General features: G+C 30.2%; 2 protein-coding genes across 6 annotated transcripts in view; one reads left to right on the top strand and one right to left on the bottom strand.

The window, feature by feature from the left end:
• The window catches only part of LOC143084830 (uncharacterized), a 138,752-nt gene that overhangs the window by 16,923 nt on the left and 101,322 nt on the right, over positions 1 to 20,507 (top strand). The window lies entirely within an intron of this gene.
• Positions 494 to 18,414, bottom strand: LOC143084843 (uncharacterized). Of its 5 annotated transcripts, none has more exons than XM_076260907.1 (7): positions 18,314 to 18,414; positions 16,926 to 16,951; positions 16,332 to 16,432; positions 11,728 to 11,842; positions 11,121 to 11,159; positions 4,859 to 5,227; positions 494 to 661 (listed from the first exon to the last, which is right to left on the bottom strand). In XM_076260907.1, the coding sequence occupies exons 6-7, from the start codon at positions 5,171 to 5,173 to the stop codon at positions 494 to 496; spliced, it is 483 nt and encodes a 160-aa protein (XP_076117022.1). In that variant the 5' UTR covers positions 5,174 to 5,227; positions 11,121 to 11,159; positions 11,728 to 11,842; positions 16,332 to 16,432; positions 16,926 to 16,951; positions 18,314 to 18,414. The 5 variants fall into 5 exon arrangements, with proteins under 5 accessions (XP_076117022.1, XP_076117031.1, XP_076117016.1 ...); XM_076260916.1 differs by lacking the exon at positions 18,314 to 18,414 and adding an exon at positions 17,803 to 17,868 and having other exon boundaries at positions 11,121 to 11,239; XM_076260901.1 differs by lacking the exon at positions 18,314 to 18,414 and adding an exon at positions 17,803 to 17,868.

Raw genomic sequence — 20,507 nt, 5'->3', positions numbered from 1 at the left:
ACCCGAAATTTTGTCATCGATGACTATCGTTTAGTAAACGTTGAGCTGCTAGAAACAAAAACATTGTTAAATAAACTTTATCGACCCCGCGTAGTCAGACAGAAATAGATTACACTCACGCACTGTAAACAAACAGGTAAAAGTCCAGGAAATAAATAACCAGGACTTTGCGAAAACAACACATGCTCGTAATTATTTAAACGACAGATGCAGAAACAAATATATCGTTTACACGTCTCAACGATAAACGATCAACGACTACGCGACTATTTTGCGCGTACATCGTTTACGTCGTTTAGGTTAGAAACAAATGCGCTCTTAATCTTTCTCTGTTACTTTTTGGAGAATCACAAGACATTAAGTGGATAGCCCTGTTTCCAACATTCTTTTTCACATTATTTATGAAAATGATTCAAACTAAAACTGCTACCTGATGAGCTATTCCAGCAATTTGAATAAAGTCATATTTAATTGAATTAATTATCATTGGAGATTAGAAATAAACATAACCTTTATATAACATACCAGTAGTTTCATCTTTTGTAAACACTGTATAATTATGTTTAGAGAACACATCCTTTATAACTTGTGTTTGGTTTTTAGTCAGACCTAATGTCAGCACAGTTCTGTATGCTGATATACTCTGTAGTCTGCTTTCAATCTGGAAAAGAGATATTCATAATTTGATAATTAGTATAAATACATGGAGCTTGAAATCTACAATTAAAAACCATTGAACTTCTATTATTATGGTAAAGATCATTGCATAAATTGAATCATCATTATCAACAAGAGTTAACACACTAAAGAGCATGTGTAATTAATTCTGGAGGTCAAGGGCCAAACCTCAAAGAGCATTGACATTAGTTGATGATATATTCAACTAAGATATTATGTTTAAATTAATTTAGAAACTATACAAGAGGCTGTCCGATTGACAGCAAACCAAATTTTCATACAGAGGTCAAACCCTGAACATTTGAGCAAGTATGGACACAATATTTAAGCTTACAACAACTCTGAATTTGGATTGTTATTGAATATTTGACACTGCATATAGGTTTGCACAATGAATGTGGTCATAGAACTAAAAAACTTGAAATTGGACATTTACCTCTTATGATCCATTATCCAAAATCTTAAGTACATCAGCATATCAAAAAAAGACCAAGGATTAATATTTGTATGTAATCAAACAAAAGTTGATTTACTTATTAATTACATTGTTTCCCTGTTCAAAGGGAAATAACTCAATATAAAAATAAATAAACATAAAAAATAACTGAAAGGTCTACAACTCAACACAAGATAAGCTAAATTCTTGAACATTAAACTTGACCATCATTTAATCACAGGACACAGCATATATAAATTTTGAAAAGATTTTGTCAAAGCGTTTTCATGTTAATAGCTGATATAAAAAAAGAAGATGTGGTATGATTGCCAATGAGACAACTCTCCACAAAAGACAAAACTGTTTGGCAGCCACCAACCTCCCCGACAAGGAGTCTGCACCTGAACATCTGACAAAAAATCCTAAACCAGACCTAACACATCCTTAAGGTTAAATGTAGACTAATTGTATGTTGTGAGATTACTGCTGGACCCACATTATTATTTAAAGTCAAGACCTTATCTTTTCCCTCAACTCCATTAACAAATACATTGCTATAAAAGAAGATGTCATTATTTTTAACTGCTTTACACTAAAAAAGACAGGTTTACATGACTTTTAGTCTCATTAAAAGGAGATGTGGGGTATAGGTCGAAAAGACCGCAACATAAAAACATGCTCCAAGGGGTTAAAATAAAAGCGTATCAGATTTCACACCACAGTTAACAGAGAAACGACAATTGACTTTTTACAGCTGTTAAAAAAAGTCCCTAAATTTTATTATTTATATGTAAGTGAAAATGTTTTGTTTATGAGTTGTAATAGAGATAAATGGTCTATTATAGTCCCCCCCAAGGTCAAAACATAAAAACAAGAAGCAGGGTCACTTAGATTAATTGATTATCTCCCCCTGTAGACAAACATAGTGACATGTATAAATTATCTGGAAGCAGGTAGTAATTAAATCTAACATATGTATTCATCAACTGTAATAAATAACACAAGAAAACAAGCACCTGTTGATATACCTACATCTGTTTATATGGTACTGATATTGATTTATGTAGTACTGCTACATTTTATGAACAATAATAAAGTGAATTGACCAGTATTTTAAAATGTATGCTATCTTAGATAAGCACTTCGTAGATGTAGAACAGAGGAGGATTTATGGGGGGGGGGGGGGGGGGGCCTGGGTCCCCCCTTTTTGGGGAAAAATTTGGTTGCTTATATAGGGAATCACTGAAGCGTGACTGGAGTGGGCCCCCTCTTAGGTCAGTCAGTGGGCCCCCACTTATGAAAATTTCTGGATCCGCCACTGTAAAATAACCCATATATATTTGTTGACAGTGTTAATTACCATATGTATAGGTGGCAATTAATTAGCTTTAAAAAAAATATTGAATGTTTTAGATAAACTTAGTTCCAGGGTCAGGTTCAAATTGTTTACACAGCACTATCAGATCTTATCAAACACGATTTTCTTATGTATGAGAGGTTTTTCAATAAATCCTTGTTTTTATATGTGTAAAAGTAGTCTTTGGAATTCCTTTAAAGGAAAAACAAAACAACACAAAAAACTACTAAAATCAGAGATAAATAACGAGTCTCTGGTTATAGACATTCACACAAATCTTTCAAGCTATAAGGTTTTTTTTTTATAAAATTTTAATAATCTAAAAGAAAGAGTATACAGTTTAAATGGCATTTTGATTGGGACAAATTGTGCACCTCTTTTATCACAGAATTATTTCCAAGCTTATATAATATATATATAACAGTTTATGACTAAACTTCATAGAGATCTGAAGAGATACTGTCACCATTACTTAACCTGAACTAACTTCTAGCAATGTGAAATATGCCTTTGTCAGACCTTAGATATCAGAATTGTTAATTCTTTAGTTTGTCCAAGGATTTAATTAAAAAGGGAGATAACCCATTTACATGCTAATGTCCCTGTCTTATAGTTTTTATTCACATTGGTCGTTTTCTTTATATCTTTGAAGTCATCATTTTGCATGAATTTGCATAAATTTCATGTTAATCAGAGTTCGCGAAAAGTGGCGGTCCTCAGGATTTTACAACCAAAATTTTGCACAGGACTGACACAATTTTAGTAGTTTTCAATAGAACTAATAGTGAGGACCAGCAGATTTTCTTGAAGGACCACCAGGGAAAAAAAGATTTCGCAACCTCTGATGTTTCAGACTGAATCCACATTCACCTTTCACTAGTTATTTGAGATCTGTATTGTCCTAATAGTTTAAATACAAGTAGCAGCAATTTTTAATTAATGTCTTCACTTGAATTAATGGCTCTACCATACTTATACATTAATAAAGAGGATTTTTTTTATGATCCAATAATTTACAGATAGTTTTCATCACAAGACCTTGCCTATAAACAACTGTAATATCTTCTGTATACAGTTTATATAACACAAAGCAACATTATGATAATAATCTATATAAATCAGATAAGTTTATCACACATCATCAATGCACTTATCTATGTTATCAGAAATCATCAGCTAAATAAACCAATTATATACCAATTATACTGTTTAGAACATGTGTATTCTGAAATATAATTTATCACATTGTGGCATGATTTCAGGGGGATTTTGGGGAGGGGAAAAGGGGAAGGGGGTCATTCCTGATAATTGAATGAATAAACATGTATAAAATATATAAATTTTTTGGATAAACATGATATTGTTATTTTTCTGGCAATCATAAGGGGATATATGCTCTACCCCCTCCCTTGATTTAAAATTGAGAAACAAACAAAACTCCTCCAACTTGGTTTTTTTTCTGCAGTCTGATGTTCAATACAGTTGTAATGTTCCGAATGGCAAAATGACTTGACAGAATTCCATGTTAAGCAATCAAAAGAGATTTTTTAGATAAATTCCCTTGATAATTTAAATCATCAAAAATACATTAAAAATAATTCTGTATTGTATATAAATAAGATAGACCAATCTTTATTTTGGCACAAACATTTGTACCACCTTTTCTCAACATCAAAAGCAAAGCATTAAACAATTTGTATGTGTCAATGCAATCTGTAGAAAAAAAAGATTTGTTCCAGGTGCTTATCTGTTCAATTTCAAAAGCATAGTCTTGTATTTACTAAACAAATGATACCAATTTACCAAATTATCAGTGAAAAGGTGGATTGTTGAAAAATACTAAAGTTGAATAGGATTTATCTTTGGGAAATCTTGTTTTCTTTATTTTTGCATCCAATATAAAAAAATTGCTGAATAGAACTATTTATTCCTCTATAAAATATAGTTAATGCTTGTCATTTGCCAATGAGAAAACTATCCACCATAGACCATAGGATGTGAATGAATTAGTAACTATATGTAATTGTACGGACTTTAACAATGAGCAAAACCCATACTACGAAGTAAGCAATAAAAGGACCTGGCAAGACAAAATGTGAAAGAATTTGAACTGTTATAGCTACAATACTTTAATAGGGATAAAAAGGGGGGGGGGGGTGGTAGGGGTCCTGATCCCGAAATCCCTGGCTTAAAAAAATAAAATCCCAAGGTCCCGAATTAAAAGAAATTTTAATCCTGACATCCCAAAATTCAAAAATAGAATTCCCAGATCCTGAAATGTTCAATCCCGAAATCCAGAGCTCAAAAACACCTCATCCCGACGTCCCAAAAAAAGGTCCTGTGGCAATCGGAGTACTGTGAGCAAACAAATGAGTACTGATACTTACTTGTCTTAACTTGGCCAGTATAGTAGAGCTCTGAGTACTGTATTGCTGATTAACAGATAACTTCCTCAAGGAATTTTGCCTGCCATCTCTTTCGTATACTCTATCATCAATGCCAGAAGTCTCTTTTGAATTAACTTCTTTCATCAACATACGGTTCATTCTGACATGTTGCTGGACCTGATCTGAAGCCTGGTTCATTTCTACCCATGGTAGTAACAGTCCAATATGGTAGGTTACCAGTGAAGATAAGCAAGCTACCACTATCATCCATAGAAATGTCTGACGCAAAGTACTTTTTGACAGACAGGCAGACATTGTTCAACATCACTTTCTATTCATACATACATGTAATCATTCCAAGGACAATATCTACAAGATAATTTTTATATAATTTATGTAATGTACTTTTATATCCAATTTTATAGAATTATATATATATACATGTATGCTAATTTTAGGAGATGGATAAAAACAGATCATTTGGGTTGATATATAACAATTTTATACTTAGTCTAATTATAATGGGCAATTTGTTTAATGAAAATGATAATAATGGCTGAGCATAAAAAGTTCTTTAATAGGACAATTAAGTCATGTACGTGTACTCTCTCCTAATAATGCATTGTATGCACATAAATATAGTACTCAATTTGAGAGAAAAATGCCCAATTAATTATAAGCAATTTCGCTCATGAACATATTAAAGAGTACCTTCTTAACATATGGTATCAAAATAATTATGTATCTTTATAAAATTAATTTTCATAAAGTAATAATATATATTTCTCTCAAAGATGTCTTACCAAAATTGAATATTAAAATCCTATAAGATCTCTTCACAATATTTTCTAACAATTTTATAATATGACACAACAGCTGAATATAAAAAAAAAAAACACAAAAAATAAACATCATTTGACAGTTCTATTACATAACATGCATTTAGTTAGCACAATCACTCCTCACAGCTTTCACCATCAATTAAGATAAAAAGTATATCATTTTCTCAAAAATATCTGTTTAATTTCAACCACAAAACCTTGACAATCCATCTGTTTGTTAACTAATCCTATCTGCAACTGCAGAATTTTTATCAAAACTTTCCCTTAGACAGACCATGCTCTATCATTACTAGAGATAAAAGGTTTCATGGTCTATGATTATCAAATAAACCATGAAAATAACAATTATTACTTAGCTATTTAGTGACAAATTAAAAGGTGAAATAAACAAGGACGTATGTGACATAATGTCTAGTGATGTCCCCTACTGTTAAGATATAATTATTGTTAAATGGTGGGAAAATAATTCTTTAATTTTTCAATAAAGGGTATATATAACATACAATTGATATATAAATAACAGGGAATACCTAGATAAATAACAAAGCAAGATGGTATTTACTTTCATGCCATAGATGATGAATTACCTGGGTACTCGTCCCATTGTAACTTGGATTACGGGGGTAAACTCGTCTCATAAAAACTTTTACATTGTAACTTTGAAAAAAGAGGTTTTTACTCTATAATTACTACTAATGTGATAAATGTCATTTTTGGGTAGGTCTAATATATTTTGAAATCTTATTAAAAAAATATCTTTGCATGCTCCATTTCAGCACCTCTTATCAATTATCTATAAATTAATATGTTCAATACTAACAAAAAAATTATTCATACATTGTAAAACCTGAGTTACCAAATGGTTAATCAATGTGGAAAAAAAACTTTTCAACAAATCTAATTTTCTACAGGCAATCATAAATTAGCAAAGACTAACACCCAAATTGAATAACGAAAGAATGGGCTGGGTGAACAAAAACAAAAAAGAATTAAAAGCAGAAAACTAACTCCTTCATATTAAAGAGTGCGTTATAAAGATTTATTTGTTATTGCCATTTTTTAAATATCAAAAAGCTCAAGGATTTTCATACAAAAAAGTACCAACAAGCATTAATCCAAACTTAGACATACATATTTCAAATGTGACTCTTATAGCTTCAGATAACCAAAATAAAAGCTATATTCTAAATTGATACATTCCCTACATTTCTAACTGCTACAAGTGTTTATAAATTTTGAAAAAATTACTTGTTTTTAATAAAACTATTAAACATAAATCAATTAACTCTAACATAATTTTTTTTTAAATAATCCTTAATAATAGACATTAAATTTTTTGTTTAAAGTTCAAACACAGAAAAAAAAATCTTACCTGAAAACGAAAAATGTTAAAACTCCACACTCATGAAAAAAAACAAGAGATTGTTTGTTTAATCCAGGGTCACTGATCTCTGTGTAATGAATGGATTAAAGAAGTTAAAGGTTAACAATGTAAACAAAACCAGCAACATACTGTTTTATGTTAAGGATGGGAGGGGATAATAATCCCTGACCCTAGAGCCATTGTAACTTGACAATGATAAACTGTTAACGCTGGGATCAACCTACCATACATCACAGTATATACTAAACAAGCCGCACAGCCTCAAGCTAAATCTCTACATCGTTATCAAAATAACTGTGAAATTTAAACATCTTCTAAATTGAAAGTTTTGAGTAATTGAAACCTGATCGTTTTCATATCTTCTGTCAGACCATGGATGTATTATATTATTGTCAGTTCATATCTTCTGCCAGAGAAATTTTTAATCTTGCCATGATCTTTTTTTTTTTAGGGAATGAAATTTAATATGTTGTATGTCGTACAATTTTTTAAAACTTTTTTCATTAAAATTCTTGTCATTTATGACATGTGTATAAATGTTACTTGATAATGCAATTTTCAAATTAAGAAAAAGCAATTTAAGATTTATGTTACTAAATATTTTTCCATATAATTTTTTTTTAAGGTGAGCTGTGAGGAGAAATAGGAGACTCATGCAGACACACACTTTACTTATACCAGAAAAAAACTTTCTAACTCACAATCTAGCTCTTTTTTTTTTCAGATAGATATCTAAGTATTCAATTTCTCAATATACATTAAGTTAATAACAGATGCTGTTTTATGCTCATAAAACATTTCATAAAAAACACCAGGCTTAAAATTTATTATGCCAGACATGCCTTTTCTACATGCAGAGCCTCATCATAATACTAAGTTGTAGTTTTAGTAATAAAAAGGCAGTCATGGCTCCAAAAATATTTTAAAAAACAAAGAAAGAAAATTTCCAAAAAATGAAAATAGTCATACTATAAAGAGTTTTTATACTTTTGTATAGTATCTATTTATGCAACAACTCTTCAAGAGAACAGACAAGACTAAGAGTATATCATGATGATGTCACTTGGAACTGTCATGTCAGCTCTAGACTCTAGACATAATAAGTTATGGTAGAGATTGAAGGTAATATATTATACTGGTACCCATTAATTACTGGTTATCTGTTTTATTGACTGGTGTCAGTCCAAGGTTACAAGAAATACAACTATAAGTACTCATAAATCAAAACGAAACATCAGTATCTTCAATAAATACTGGACCCTATCTATGAACCAAATATCTATAAAAATCAATTCCTTAAAAAAACTCTGAAATTCACAGCTTTTAATTTGAAGTACTATTCATTTTTTATTATTTTTGGTTAAATAGTACTTTAGAAATATAAAACAAAAGCTCTTTAGCTTTAGAAACATAAACTGCACAAGCTTCAATACATTTACATACAAATAGAACTTTTGAATGATAAAATAACATTTTCCACTATGCTATTACAACTGCTGATTGAGCAAACATTTACTTTTATTTTCATTGCCTGATTGATATATCTTGTGGTAACCCACAAACTTGTATACATGTACATTAACTTCACCACAAATACCGCAATAAATCATTCTCTATTTTGGGATTCTTAATTTCACCACACGTACCTCAATATTTCATTTTCATTTAAACTGACCACACATGGTCCTTGAGGCCTTTTTAGGTTTTAAAGCATCATACAAGAAAGTTTGACTTTTATTGTCTCACAGTCTTTTCATGCTTTTCTAGCTGAAAAAGCCATAGAAGACATCTTTATCTCTAACTTACTATTTATCTAGTTTTCACTTTTCGTTTACAGGTGCATATTAAACACTATATCATAATGTTTTATCATTGTAAAAATGTATAATGTAAGCTGGTAGTAAATTATACATACTGTTATCTCTACCAAGAACCCTTTTCTTTTTTAAAATAAGTTGTTTTTTTACTGTAAACCTCTTATATCTTATCATTATTTTATCTATTTCCTAACATTTTTTAAATATATCTGGAAGGAACCACAAGCAGGATCCAGGATCAGACCCCTATAACTATCATTATTTTTGCAAAACAGGATTAGGAAATAATTAAAATTCAGAAAATTAGATGAAATAATGAATAACAGCTGTACAGAACAATAAAAAAAAATAAAGTGATGGTGCCTGCCCCAAAGCCCCTATTTTACAAACCAATTGTCAATCATAAATCTGACAAACAAGATTTAACAAGATTCACCAATTTATTATATCATAATTTACTATCTATTCCTGTCTCTGAGGATTTGAAAGTCCTATAAAAATAGCAATGAAATTTTTTTTCATGGACCAAAAATATATTCCTGACCTACCTGTAACAATTCTATGTTCCACCTGATCTACGTGAAACCAAACAATGTCCCAATAGTAACAAAACGAATTGCTATTCCCTTCAAGTTTTATGTAAAGACTTTAATACTATGATCAAATACTATAATGGCTCTGCAAACTTTTATATTCTAAGGATTTAAAGTCAAGGGCAGATGTATCAAATGCATCTGTTTAGAAATTGTTTTCATTAGGGATTATAGCGTTGTAATATTCATGTCAACAATTAAATAACTGGTTTACTGTACAATGCTGTTCCTCCTTTGAGATTCAGTGTAATGTATTTGATCTAAAATTGAATCTCTATCTTAGCGTTTTATATTCAATTATCAAATGCAGTCACATTAAAACTTTAAGATTATGAAATAGATTATCAACTCTTCAAGTTTTTGGGGTTTTTTTTTGTGCATGATACTGAAAGTACTTCTTTTTTATTTTCTAATGTTTTAAACTACTACATTTGAATATTGGCAGTTTTACGTAGCTAAACAGGCCTGTAGCCAGGAATTTCCAAAGGGGGGTTATTTGGCCCCAAAAACTCGACTTTAACAGTGACAATCTGAACAGAACGTTGACTTTAGCAGTCATTATTTGTTTTCAAGGGGGGATCGGACAAGGGGGTTCGTCCGAATCCTCCGAACCCCACTGGCTACGGGTATGCTAAATATACGGTTAATGCATAGACTTTTATCTAAAATTGATTTGGTGTTAAAAATCCTGGATGTGCATATGAATTTGTTAATATAGCTGTCCAAAATTGATGTTTACATTAACTGTTTTAAGTTTTGTGACTTCAAAATGAATACTTACAACACAACAATTTTAAAAGTTGTATATCTTTATTCTCAATAAACCATCATTTTGATAAGGTATAGAGAAACTGTTCAACTGTTCAACTGTACTTAGAATGTTACTCTGCCATGCTCTACAGTATGAAAGCACTCTAAATTGGTGAAAAAATTTGCATGAAGTATAACCATGATAACCATAAATATTGTTTTAATTCAACAATTTTTGCATAGGCAGATCCAGGTGGGGGGGGGGGGGGCGGGGCTGGGATCCGCCCCTGCTTTGTGAGGGTTATACCTGTTTTTTTTATTTTTAACTATTCCTTTCCATTTTTGTCAAAGTTGAATCGTTCGGACTATGCATTATTGATAATTTTGTCCACAAACAAAACAATCCATTTTGGTACGAAAATTTTCATCCAATATTAATTAATTTTATTAAATTTTCACTTATTATTGAGATAAACAAAATTTTACAATTTTGCAATCTTTCATCCAAACCTAACAGTGTAAATCCAATTTATTTTTTGAAAATAATTATAAGTATTTACATTTAGCTCTATCTTGATGACTTTGCAACTATTTCATTTTTTAGTGATTTCTTTGTTGATGCGTTCTTATAAAAGAAAATCCTATTCAGAAATATTTGCAACAATTAAAATTATTTTTCTGTTGGTTTTCAATGATTCTGATTCACTGGTTTTTAACTATAACTTTTCAACTTTTAATATTAGAAATTGTCAATTATAAGTAAGAATGTGTGAACTGAGCAGAAGCCCCAATATTACAGTTATTATTACCTATCAGTATAGATTTACGGATTAATACTATCTTTTATTAGTACATGCTTATCACATAAATTCTCACCTTCTATAAAAGTCAGCACCGAGTACAGATGTCTTTCATCTGGAAAAATAATGAAACATTTTGAGAATTCATTCACTTTCCTTCTTTCTTATCTTCTTTTTTTCAAAACTGTCAAATTTCTGAAATATAACAAATGTTATTACATAATGCAAATTTTATAGGACTTTTTTTGTTTTATAAGAAAAAGGCAGTTTTCTTCCTTGGTGGTTTAGCTATTATTTTCAACCTCATTCTATCAGAATTAAATTTCTATCAGGTTTATAAATTATAGAATTTGGTTTGAACTCGGTGGTATTTAATTGCAACAAAAAGTTTCTCAACAAGGATACCATTTGGAATTTTAGAGGAAATTTTATAATAGAACAGAAATTTGATGAAATAATAATTGCAAACATCTGATAAAATTTTTATATAATTATGAATCAAATCAAATCAACCTGACAATTTTTTGTTGTTGCAAGAAACACATCATTATGAATTACAATGGTAAAAAGAGAAAAGTTTGTGACAAGTAAGTGCAAACTTTAGAATAAATAGGAAAATTTAAGCAAAAACAAAAGTATTTTTATCTTTTTTCCAACTATCAGGTTTACTTAAAATAACTTACTAGTGGTTTTGTGAAGGTCATTGTATTCTACGACCAGCATCATTTGGCATGAAACAGGTACAACTGTTCTAAATTATTGAAGATAATCCATCATCTCAAGGTTGATTAAGTTTATCTGAAAATGATGGAAGAAATTTCACCAATCTTGACAAGAACCAGCTGTGTTGTCAGATTATGCAATTTTTTATGAAACTTGAAATTAAAATGAAGTAATTATATCAGTTTCTGTTGAAATTTATAACAGTTTTATTGGATTTTTTGCACATGAATTTATTCATTAGTTAACATTAGTTACTATGCATTTATAAAAAAATGTCCCACATACTTTTCTTTAACATGTTGTTTCAAGACATATGTTAATTTTTAAATTCTTTTTCCATCAATTTTCCAACTGGAAATAATCAAATATTTTTTTAATGTGATGCAAACATTTTAACAACTTTAATGAATTAAACAGTATAGTTTTACCAATAGATAAACAATGCAGTAATCATGTTGCAGACTTGATGCATTGAATGTAGTTGCACCAACATTTTAATCACGAAGTTTCAATAGTGGCGTCACCAATTATTGTAGGGGACAAAGGAAACAATGAAATGTATCAATACATAAAATAACATAGTGTCATTCTACATCTCCACCATAAAAATCCCAAAATAAATAAGACAGTCGATACATAACAATTTATAACTAGCTGTTTGATTAATGCAGGCACATACCTTTTTCATTATTTCTAAAATTGTTGTGTGGTGACAATGAAAATTTTGGAATTTAAATCAATAAAATCTTTAACCTTTGAACTTTTGCAAAAAGGAGACAAAAATATTTTATTTAAAAAAATCATTCAAATTCTATAAGAAATATTCACAGATAAACATGCTTGTATGTATCCATAAACCTTACCTACATTATCCATCACGAACCTAATCCCCTATCATAACATCTTTAAAATCACATCAACCCCTTTCAATGGATTCTATATAAATGTATTTAAACATTAAACAAGATTTATATATAGGTATAATAGGATTTAATTCTGTATGATATATCCTATTTTGAGTGGTCTTTTCAAAGTAATGGTACCTCAAGCTAAGCCCTTTTACAATTAAGTCCATCAAATAAAATGTATGTTGAGCGTTTTTCCGTATCTGTATACAACTTTTAGGAAAAGATTTAAATAAAAAAATTTGGAAGAATTTCTAAGTTCTGATAATGAATAGCATTTAAAAAGTTTGTGAATTTATATGCTTCACTACTATATGTGTCCGTAGGCTACTGCGTCCTTCTTATAGTATCATATTTCCACTTCAGTGAACCAGAACATTGTGGTCAAAACCCTTATTTTGCAAAGATTTTAAAAATTCACATTGTAATGAACATGTATCAAAAAATTCAAATTGATATAACAACTTGAGTGTTACCTATCTTTTACATAGTAATTAAGGGACAGACTAACAAAACAATACACAGACTGGAAATTATAACAACTCCACCCCCTTTACTTTCATAAGCACAAATTATCATGTTTTTAGAAACTTTTATCATCACATCCATAACATTGTCTATAAAAAAAAAGAAGAAATGGAGGGGAGATAACTCTCATAATTTAAAAAGGACAGATAACACCATAGCAAAGAAAAAAACACATTTATAAACAAATACAGCAGTCTGAAGGTACAAAAAAACATAAAGAGTAAAACTCAAAACTGTAAAGAGAATGTGAACTAAACCTGGAGTGCTGAAGAATTATATAATTGAAAGGACAAGTGACCTTCTGCTGCAGAACGGGTACCTTTATGCTATTGTGAGGCTAATTCCCATTTTAGTATGCAAATTCTGTAAGGTTTGTTTTTAATTAAAATTCAGATGACTACCTAAAATATGTTTAAGACGTTTTAAGATTTTTTCAAAAAAATTAAACACTTTTAGCTGTTTCAGTTCATGTTTCATACTGTTGTCTGCATAATGGCATACAAGCCTTGGAAGCAGTTTTAAATAAGAGTGCATATTATTTTCCAAACTGACCTTTATTATTTTGACTTAAAAAATCATGGCCATCCCTTTCCCCTTCACTTATTTTTGTATATATAGATTCTGAAGTATTCTTAATACAAGTAAATTAAAGCGTTAAATTTCACTAATCCATACAATCTTGATATCATGGTTAAATAATTGTAACATTTGGACAAATTGGTCATGAAATCTGATGATAAAATTATGCCCTATATGAACACTTTCTCTTGAGGTGACTCTGGGTGGTCACTTCTTTGTTGTGACAAGATAAATTAATCTCTTGACACCACACCAGTATAACACCTGTCCAAAACAATTTATCTAGCCACCCCAGGTGTAATGTAAAGGTAATACAGATTGATATGGGATACACATTCTCACAAGAAATTTTCAAATTATGAACTTTTTACATAAAATTAAAGAAGTAATACATCTTCCACAGTGACAGTAACCTTCTGTTACAAAATACAAATCTATGGAGAAAATTTGAATTTACGGTCAAAAGTTTGTAATCCTAACCTTAATGGTTTACAAGGGTGAGGGAAAATAGACCTAAACTGATTAAAATATACATATTGCTTCATAGGTAGAATTTCATGTCTGAACAAGGACTTATAGTCAAGATCAATCCAGACCATAAGAGTCTTGTAATATTCAAGTCTGGTACCAAATATCAAGAATATTTAATTTGTAATTTTATCAATGCAAAGACCATACAAATTGTATCAGGCAAGCTGGAAGTAGATATTTGGAGGGTATGAAGTGTGTCATACAAAACCAATAACCTTGGTATCAATGAAATGTGAATTGTAGTTGCTGAGCCAGACATAATACAAATTTCATGCATTAATCACAGTACATCAACGAGAAGAAATTTTAACATACATGTATGGACAAACAGAAGATTGATACTTGACTGATTTGAAAATAAATGTGTCACACAGTGCTGGCTGTCCAATATGAAGATTGGTATCAAATATCGAAAAGCTCTGATATAAGTTGCTTAGAAGTGTGATACCGCTAAAGACTTAAGTGGGTATTTGAGAACTATACCATCAGTGTACACAGTTATATGTGAGATACACTGTCAGTTTATTGTTTCCACACTAATATGTGAGACACACTGTCAGGAAGTATATGGTATACACAGTAACTTGTGAGAGACACTGTCAGAATATTGTATTCACACAAATATGTGAGATACACTGTCAGTATATTGGATCCACACAAATATGTGAGAGACACTGTCAGAATTTGTATTCACACAAATATGTGTCAGTGTCTCTCACATAATTGTGTGAATACAATATACTGACAGTGTCTCTCTCATATTTGTAGTTTATTGTATCCACACCAATATCTGAGAGACACTGTCAGTATAATTGTATCCACACAAGTATGTGAGAGACACTGTCAGTATTTTGTATCCACACAAATATGTGAGATATACTGTCAGTATATTGTTTCCACACAAATATGTGAGATATACTGTCAGTATATTGTTTCCACACAAATATGTGAGATATACTGTCAGTATATTGTTTCCACACAAATATGTGAGATACACTGTCAGTATATTGTTTCCACACTATAATATTTGAGAGACACTGCCAATATACTCTATCCAAACAAATATGTGACATTCACTGTCAGTATATCGAATCCACATTAATATATGAGATATACTGTTAGTATAATTATATCCACCCTTACATATGCGAGAAACACTGTTAGTAATTTGAATCCACAATAATTTGTAGAATGAGGGAGACACTGTCAGTATATTGTATCCAGTGTAATGTAGGGGCAGTATATGTGATGCTGCATAGATATCTACACAAATATGTGAGATACACTAGCAGTATATTGTATCCACACTAAATATGTGAGATACACTCAAATTATGTATTGTATCCATAACAATGTGTGGGACATAGTGGCACTGACTTGTAAACACACCAATGTGATATACACTTTGGTCGTATAATGTATCAATACAAATAAGTGAGATCATATGTAACACTGTAAGTTTCTTATATACTATTCAATGACAAATGATGAACAATAGACTTTCAGATAGCTGGGTCAAACTATAAAATTCTCACAGCATGCTTTAAAGAAAATATGGAAAACAATACCATCTGAGTTTATACATCTTTATACTGACTTATATGTGTTTAATCTGTATCTAATAGTTCTCAAAACTACTTATCTCTTTCCTAATCCATCTAATTATAGTTTAAAGTTTACTCATAAAATCATACATTAAATGCCTATAGCATTCATTTTTTCAAATCAGACGTGAAAATGTCATAAAGAACATGATATATCGACAAAAAACTTATTGCTATTTGTATATAATTTCTGGAGAATTTACAGAGAATTAAAATGATACTGTAAATTAAAAAAAAAAATTGCAAAAAGGTTAACAAAATACTCTTACCCTAAAAAAGCTTTAATTATAGCATCCCTTTCAACTATATATTGATTTTAAAGTATGCATAGTTTACCTTTAACAATACTTTCCAAATACTATGAGAAATTTAAGAAGATCTTCTTTTGATTGTAAAGATACAAATGTGTCAACCTACTTTGTGTACCTTCACCTGAGAACAAACTCTGGCTACACCTCAACGAGCCTTTTCATCATTGGAGCAGTGTCCTATCATCTTAAATGTCCATTCTGTTTAGCCTGTAATCATTTTGTTCATATTATTAAACTTTAAACTTTTCCTTTTGATTAAATTTTAAATTAACTTCAGCCTTTTAATATCTGTAATCTTTAAATTTAAAGTTAAAAAACGTAAGCTTTTTTTGCTTGAAATGATCTAGTCAATCTTAGTGTCCTTAATCTTTTAAGCTTTATATACAACATATGACAGAAATGTTAATTAAGGTTAAGGGATAGTAAAAGGGCTATAGTTCAACGAGCCAAAGTCTTATGCAAAATTTACCAAAATCTATAACATAGCCCATTTACTGAAACTTGACCTTAACGTATAAGGACAAAAGGCTTTAAAAAATCTGATTAACATTTATGTCTCATATACCCTCATTCTACCATTTATTTTAGATATTTCAAAAGTTAAATTAAAAATTTGATTTGCATCATATTTGAAGATATGATCCAAAACAATAATACATATTATGAATTTGAAATATTTATACTAGTGTAAAGTACTCACCTTCTGTGCATAACAGTTTTTGTTTCCTGAAAATGAAAAACAAAATTATTCCCTTTTTTGTTTTATTCCAATAACATGTGTGACAGATGTTGAAAAAGTTTTATTTTCTTAGCGTTCATGACATCCCCTATTGTTAGTAGTGATTTACACATCAAATGTATGCTCAAATGCAGTTTAATCTTTATTTATATCTCAACAAATACAAAATAAAATTGAAAGATAAATTTTCTATACCCTTGAACATAATATCCTTTTTATTAATAGTAAACAAGGCATTTACGAATTCAAATATAACTTTCTAAAGTACAGAAGCTGTTGGGGATTTGGCAATAGTAAAGTATTGACATCAGTGATCAAAGGATGCAAAAGATCTTTTAAAACGCATATCTGTTATGGGTTACAATGTTTATTAAATGGCCAAAAGGACAAATTAAGAACAGTTTGCAATTTTTTTTTAAATATTATCCCCAAAACTTCTTAAACAAAAATTATTGATATTATATGATTCAAAATGTATCTGGTATTAATGTTAATTATCATTAATGTTTGCAAATCAGACTATAATATGTAACAAAATGTTAAATAATTTTTCCAATCATAGTACTTTCACTGAAATCAACAAATTTGTTGTCCTTTACAAAGTTATACTCATGGATTCACTATTATTTTTATGACACCAATTTTCGTAGATTTCGTGGGTTTTTAAAATCCATGCATATAAATATTAAATGAAGTGCAAATTGAATGCAGACTTCGGCAAAACCATATCAAACATCCACACCAATGCCATTTTTCCTTAATCCACAAATATTGGTTCCCTCTGTTCCTTAAGAAAAAACTTTTTTCTTAAAAATGTCAACTAAATATAAATGTTTACCATTACTGTTAGGAATTTCTCATCTTTTTGAATACATGTATTAGATTTAAAACCAATAGTGGTGCCCGTCTTTATTCACTTTCCCAGATGACACAGATGTACATTTCTGACACCCATGACTGAATATTATATAACTACATGTAAATTAATTTGTAGTAAATTATACATATTAAGTCATGAGGAAGAATCAATTATAACAGAAATTATCTTTCACCTAAGTTAGTTGCCATATGGCTGATTTCCATAGTCTGTGCAATATGTTTAAATAATTCTTAAACACATATTTATAGATTCTCTGATCCTTTAGAGACTAGCCTTCTAATCCCAAGCATACATTGTATATAGTAAACATAAATAAACAGTATGGGTTTTACTCATTGTTGAATGCCATATGGTAACCTATAGTTTTCAATTTCTGTGTCATTTGGTCTCTTGTGGATAGTTATCTCATTGTCAATAATATCATATCTTCTTATTTTTATATACTAGTATTTGATTTAAAGTATTTTACCTTTCATAAGTTTGGTATTGTTCTATTATGGACAAATTCATAAATTCCACTTCCAATCTTGCAAATTATGTTGACTGGTCTCAGCATACTTCAAAATGGCACCTAAACCAATCAGAACTTCCAAAACCATCATGTTCCCATTTTCATTTTTTTTAAATATTTAATTGAGCAATGATCTAGAAACTACTGTAAATATTTTAGAGTATTTTTGGTACATGTACGTATGTGACCTTGACAAGGAAGGTCACATACATACACCTATATAATGGGAAAGAGCTTATTGTGACCTGCTGGCCTAGTTTTTCTGCTTACTTTTATGTATTATTTTTTTATTTTTTTTTTTATTTCATTCAGTAACATTATCTTAAATATCTATTTCTAGTAATGTAAATATGGCCTTGACTTTATACATAGGGGTATTGATCAATAAGGATCTTCCTCTCATTATTTGTGACTAATATTCAAGTAAAGTTGCAATCCTACATGGATTACTAACTTTAGCATTCAAAAACTATTTAACTGCAATAATGTTGGTCTTTTTCCATTCTACAATCTCTGACCTTGACTGTAAATGAATGCAGGGAATTTCCTCAACTTATATATGAGACTTTGATCTAACAAGGGTTGCAATTAAATAAAAAGTACATTGTATTTGAGTAAGCATCTTGAAACGAAAAACCAATGGCCAGGTCACAAACTGGTATAACAATCATCTGATCTAATTTTTCTCATAAAAATAATCAAAAGATGATATTTGATATTAGCTTGCATTTTGACTGATTTAAGTTCAATTACATAACAAGATCAATTGGCTAATTACGTACATTCACGTTTCTTTTTTTTAAAGAAATAATCATAGATGTGTAAACCCCAGGGTTTATACATCTATGGAATAATCATAAGCTGTTTTTAAAAAAGATCTTAAAAGCGGTTGATGCAAAAAGTTCTCTATCCAAAATGATAAGTTTTAAATGAGTTATTAAATGTATTTTCTGACAACTGTGTATCTAAACACCAAATCCTTTTCAGAAAAATTTCAGTTGGTTATATAGCGAATCACTGAATCGTGACGGAATCAGCCCCCCCTTAGGCAGTCAGTGGGCCCCCTCTTATGAAATTTTCTAGATCCGCCAATGATAACAGAGAATAATTTTCAAATCATTGAATAGCATAATTGTAGTTGTGATGTTCAAAACTATAATGACTATCAAATGTAGACATGTATAAGCATTGTGACCAAAAGCAACAGGATCAATGTTAATCGTAAATAAACAAAATTCCTTTATAGGTATTTTTTAGGAAGTAGTTCAAACTGTCTCTATTCAAAGTTTAGATGCACTTAAAATTTTTTATACGACCGCAAAATTTGAAAAATTTTTCATCGTATATTGCTATCACGTTGGCGTCTGCGTCGTCGTCGTCGTCCTGCGTCCGAATACTTTTAGTTTTCGCACTCTAACTTTAGTAAAAGTGAATGGAAATCTATGAAATTTTAACACAAGGTTTATGACCACAAAAGGAAGATTGGTATTGATTTTGGGAGTTTTGGTCCCAACATTTTAGGAATTAGGGGCCAAAAAGGGACCAAATAAGCATTTTCTTGGTTTTCGCACTATAACTTTAGTTTAAGTTAATAGAAATCTATGAAATTTTGACACAAGGTTTATGACCACAAAAGAACGGTTGGGATTGATTTTGGGAGTTTTGGTTTCAACAGTTTAGGAATTAGGGGCCAAAAAAGGGCCCAAATTAGCATTATTCTTGGTTTTCGCACAATAACTTTAGTTTAAGTAAATAGAAATCAATGAAATTTAATCACAATGTTAATGACTACATAAGGAAGGTTGGTATTGATTTTGGGAGTTTAGGTCCCAACAGTTTAGGAATTAGGGGCCAAAAAGGGACCCAAATAAGCATTTTTCTTGGTTTTCGCACCATAACGTTAGTATAAGTAAATAGAAATCTATGAAATTTAAACACAAGGTTTATGACCATAAAAGGAAGGTTGGTATTGATTTTGGGAGTTTTGGTCACAACAGAATAAGGGGCCCAAAGGGTCCAAAATTAAACTTTGTTTGATTTCATCCAAATTGAATAATTGGGGTTCTTTGATATGCCGAATCTAACTGTCATGACTGTGTATGTAGATTCTTAACTTTTGGTCCCGTTTTCAAATTGGTCTACATTAAGGTCC

The sequence above is a fragment of the Mytilus galloprovincialis genome, chromosome 1 (genome assembly GCF_965363235.1).
Source record: "Mytilus galloprovincialis chromosome 1, xbMytGall1.hap1.1, whole genome shotgun sequence".
Lineage (NCBI taxonomy): Eukaryota > Metazoa > Mollusca > Bivalvia > Mytilida > Mytilidae > Mytilus > Mytilus galloprovincialis.
This window is presented reverse-complemented; position numbering and strand designations above follow the sequence as displayed.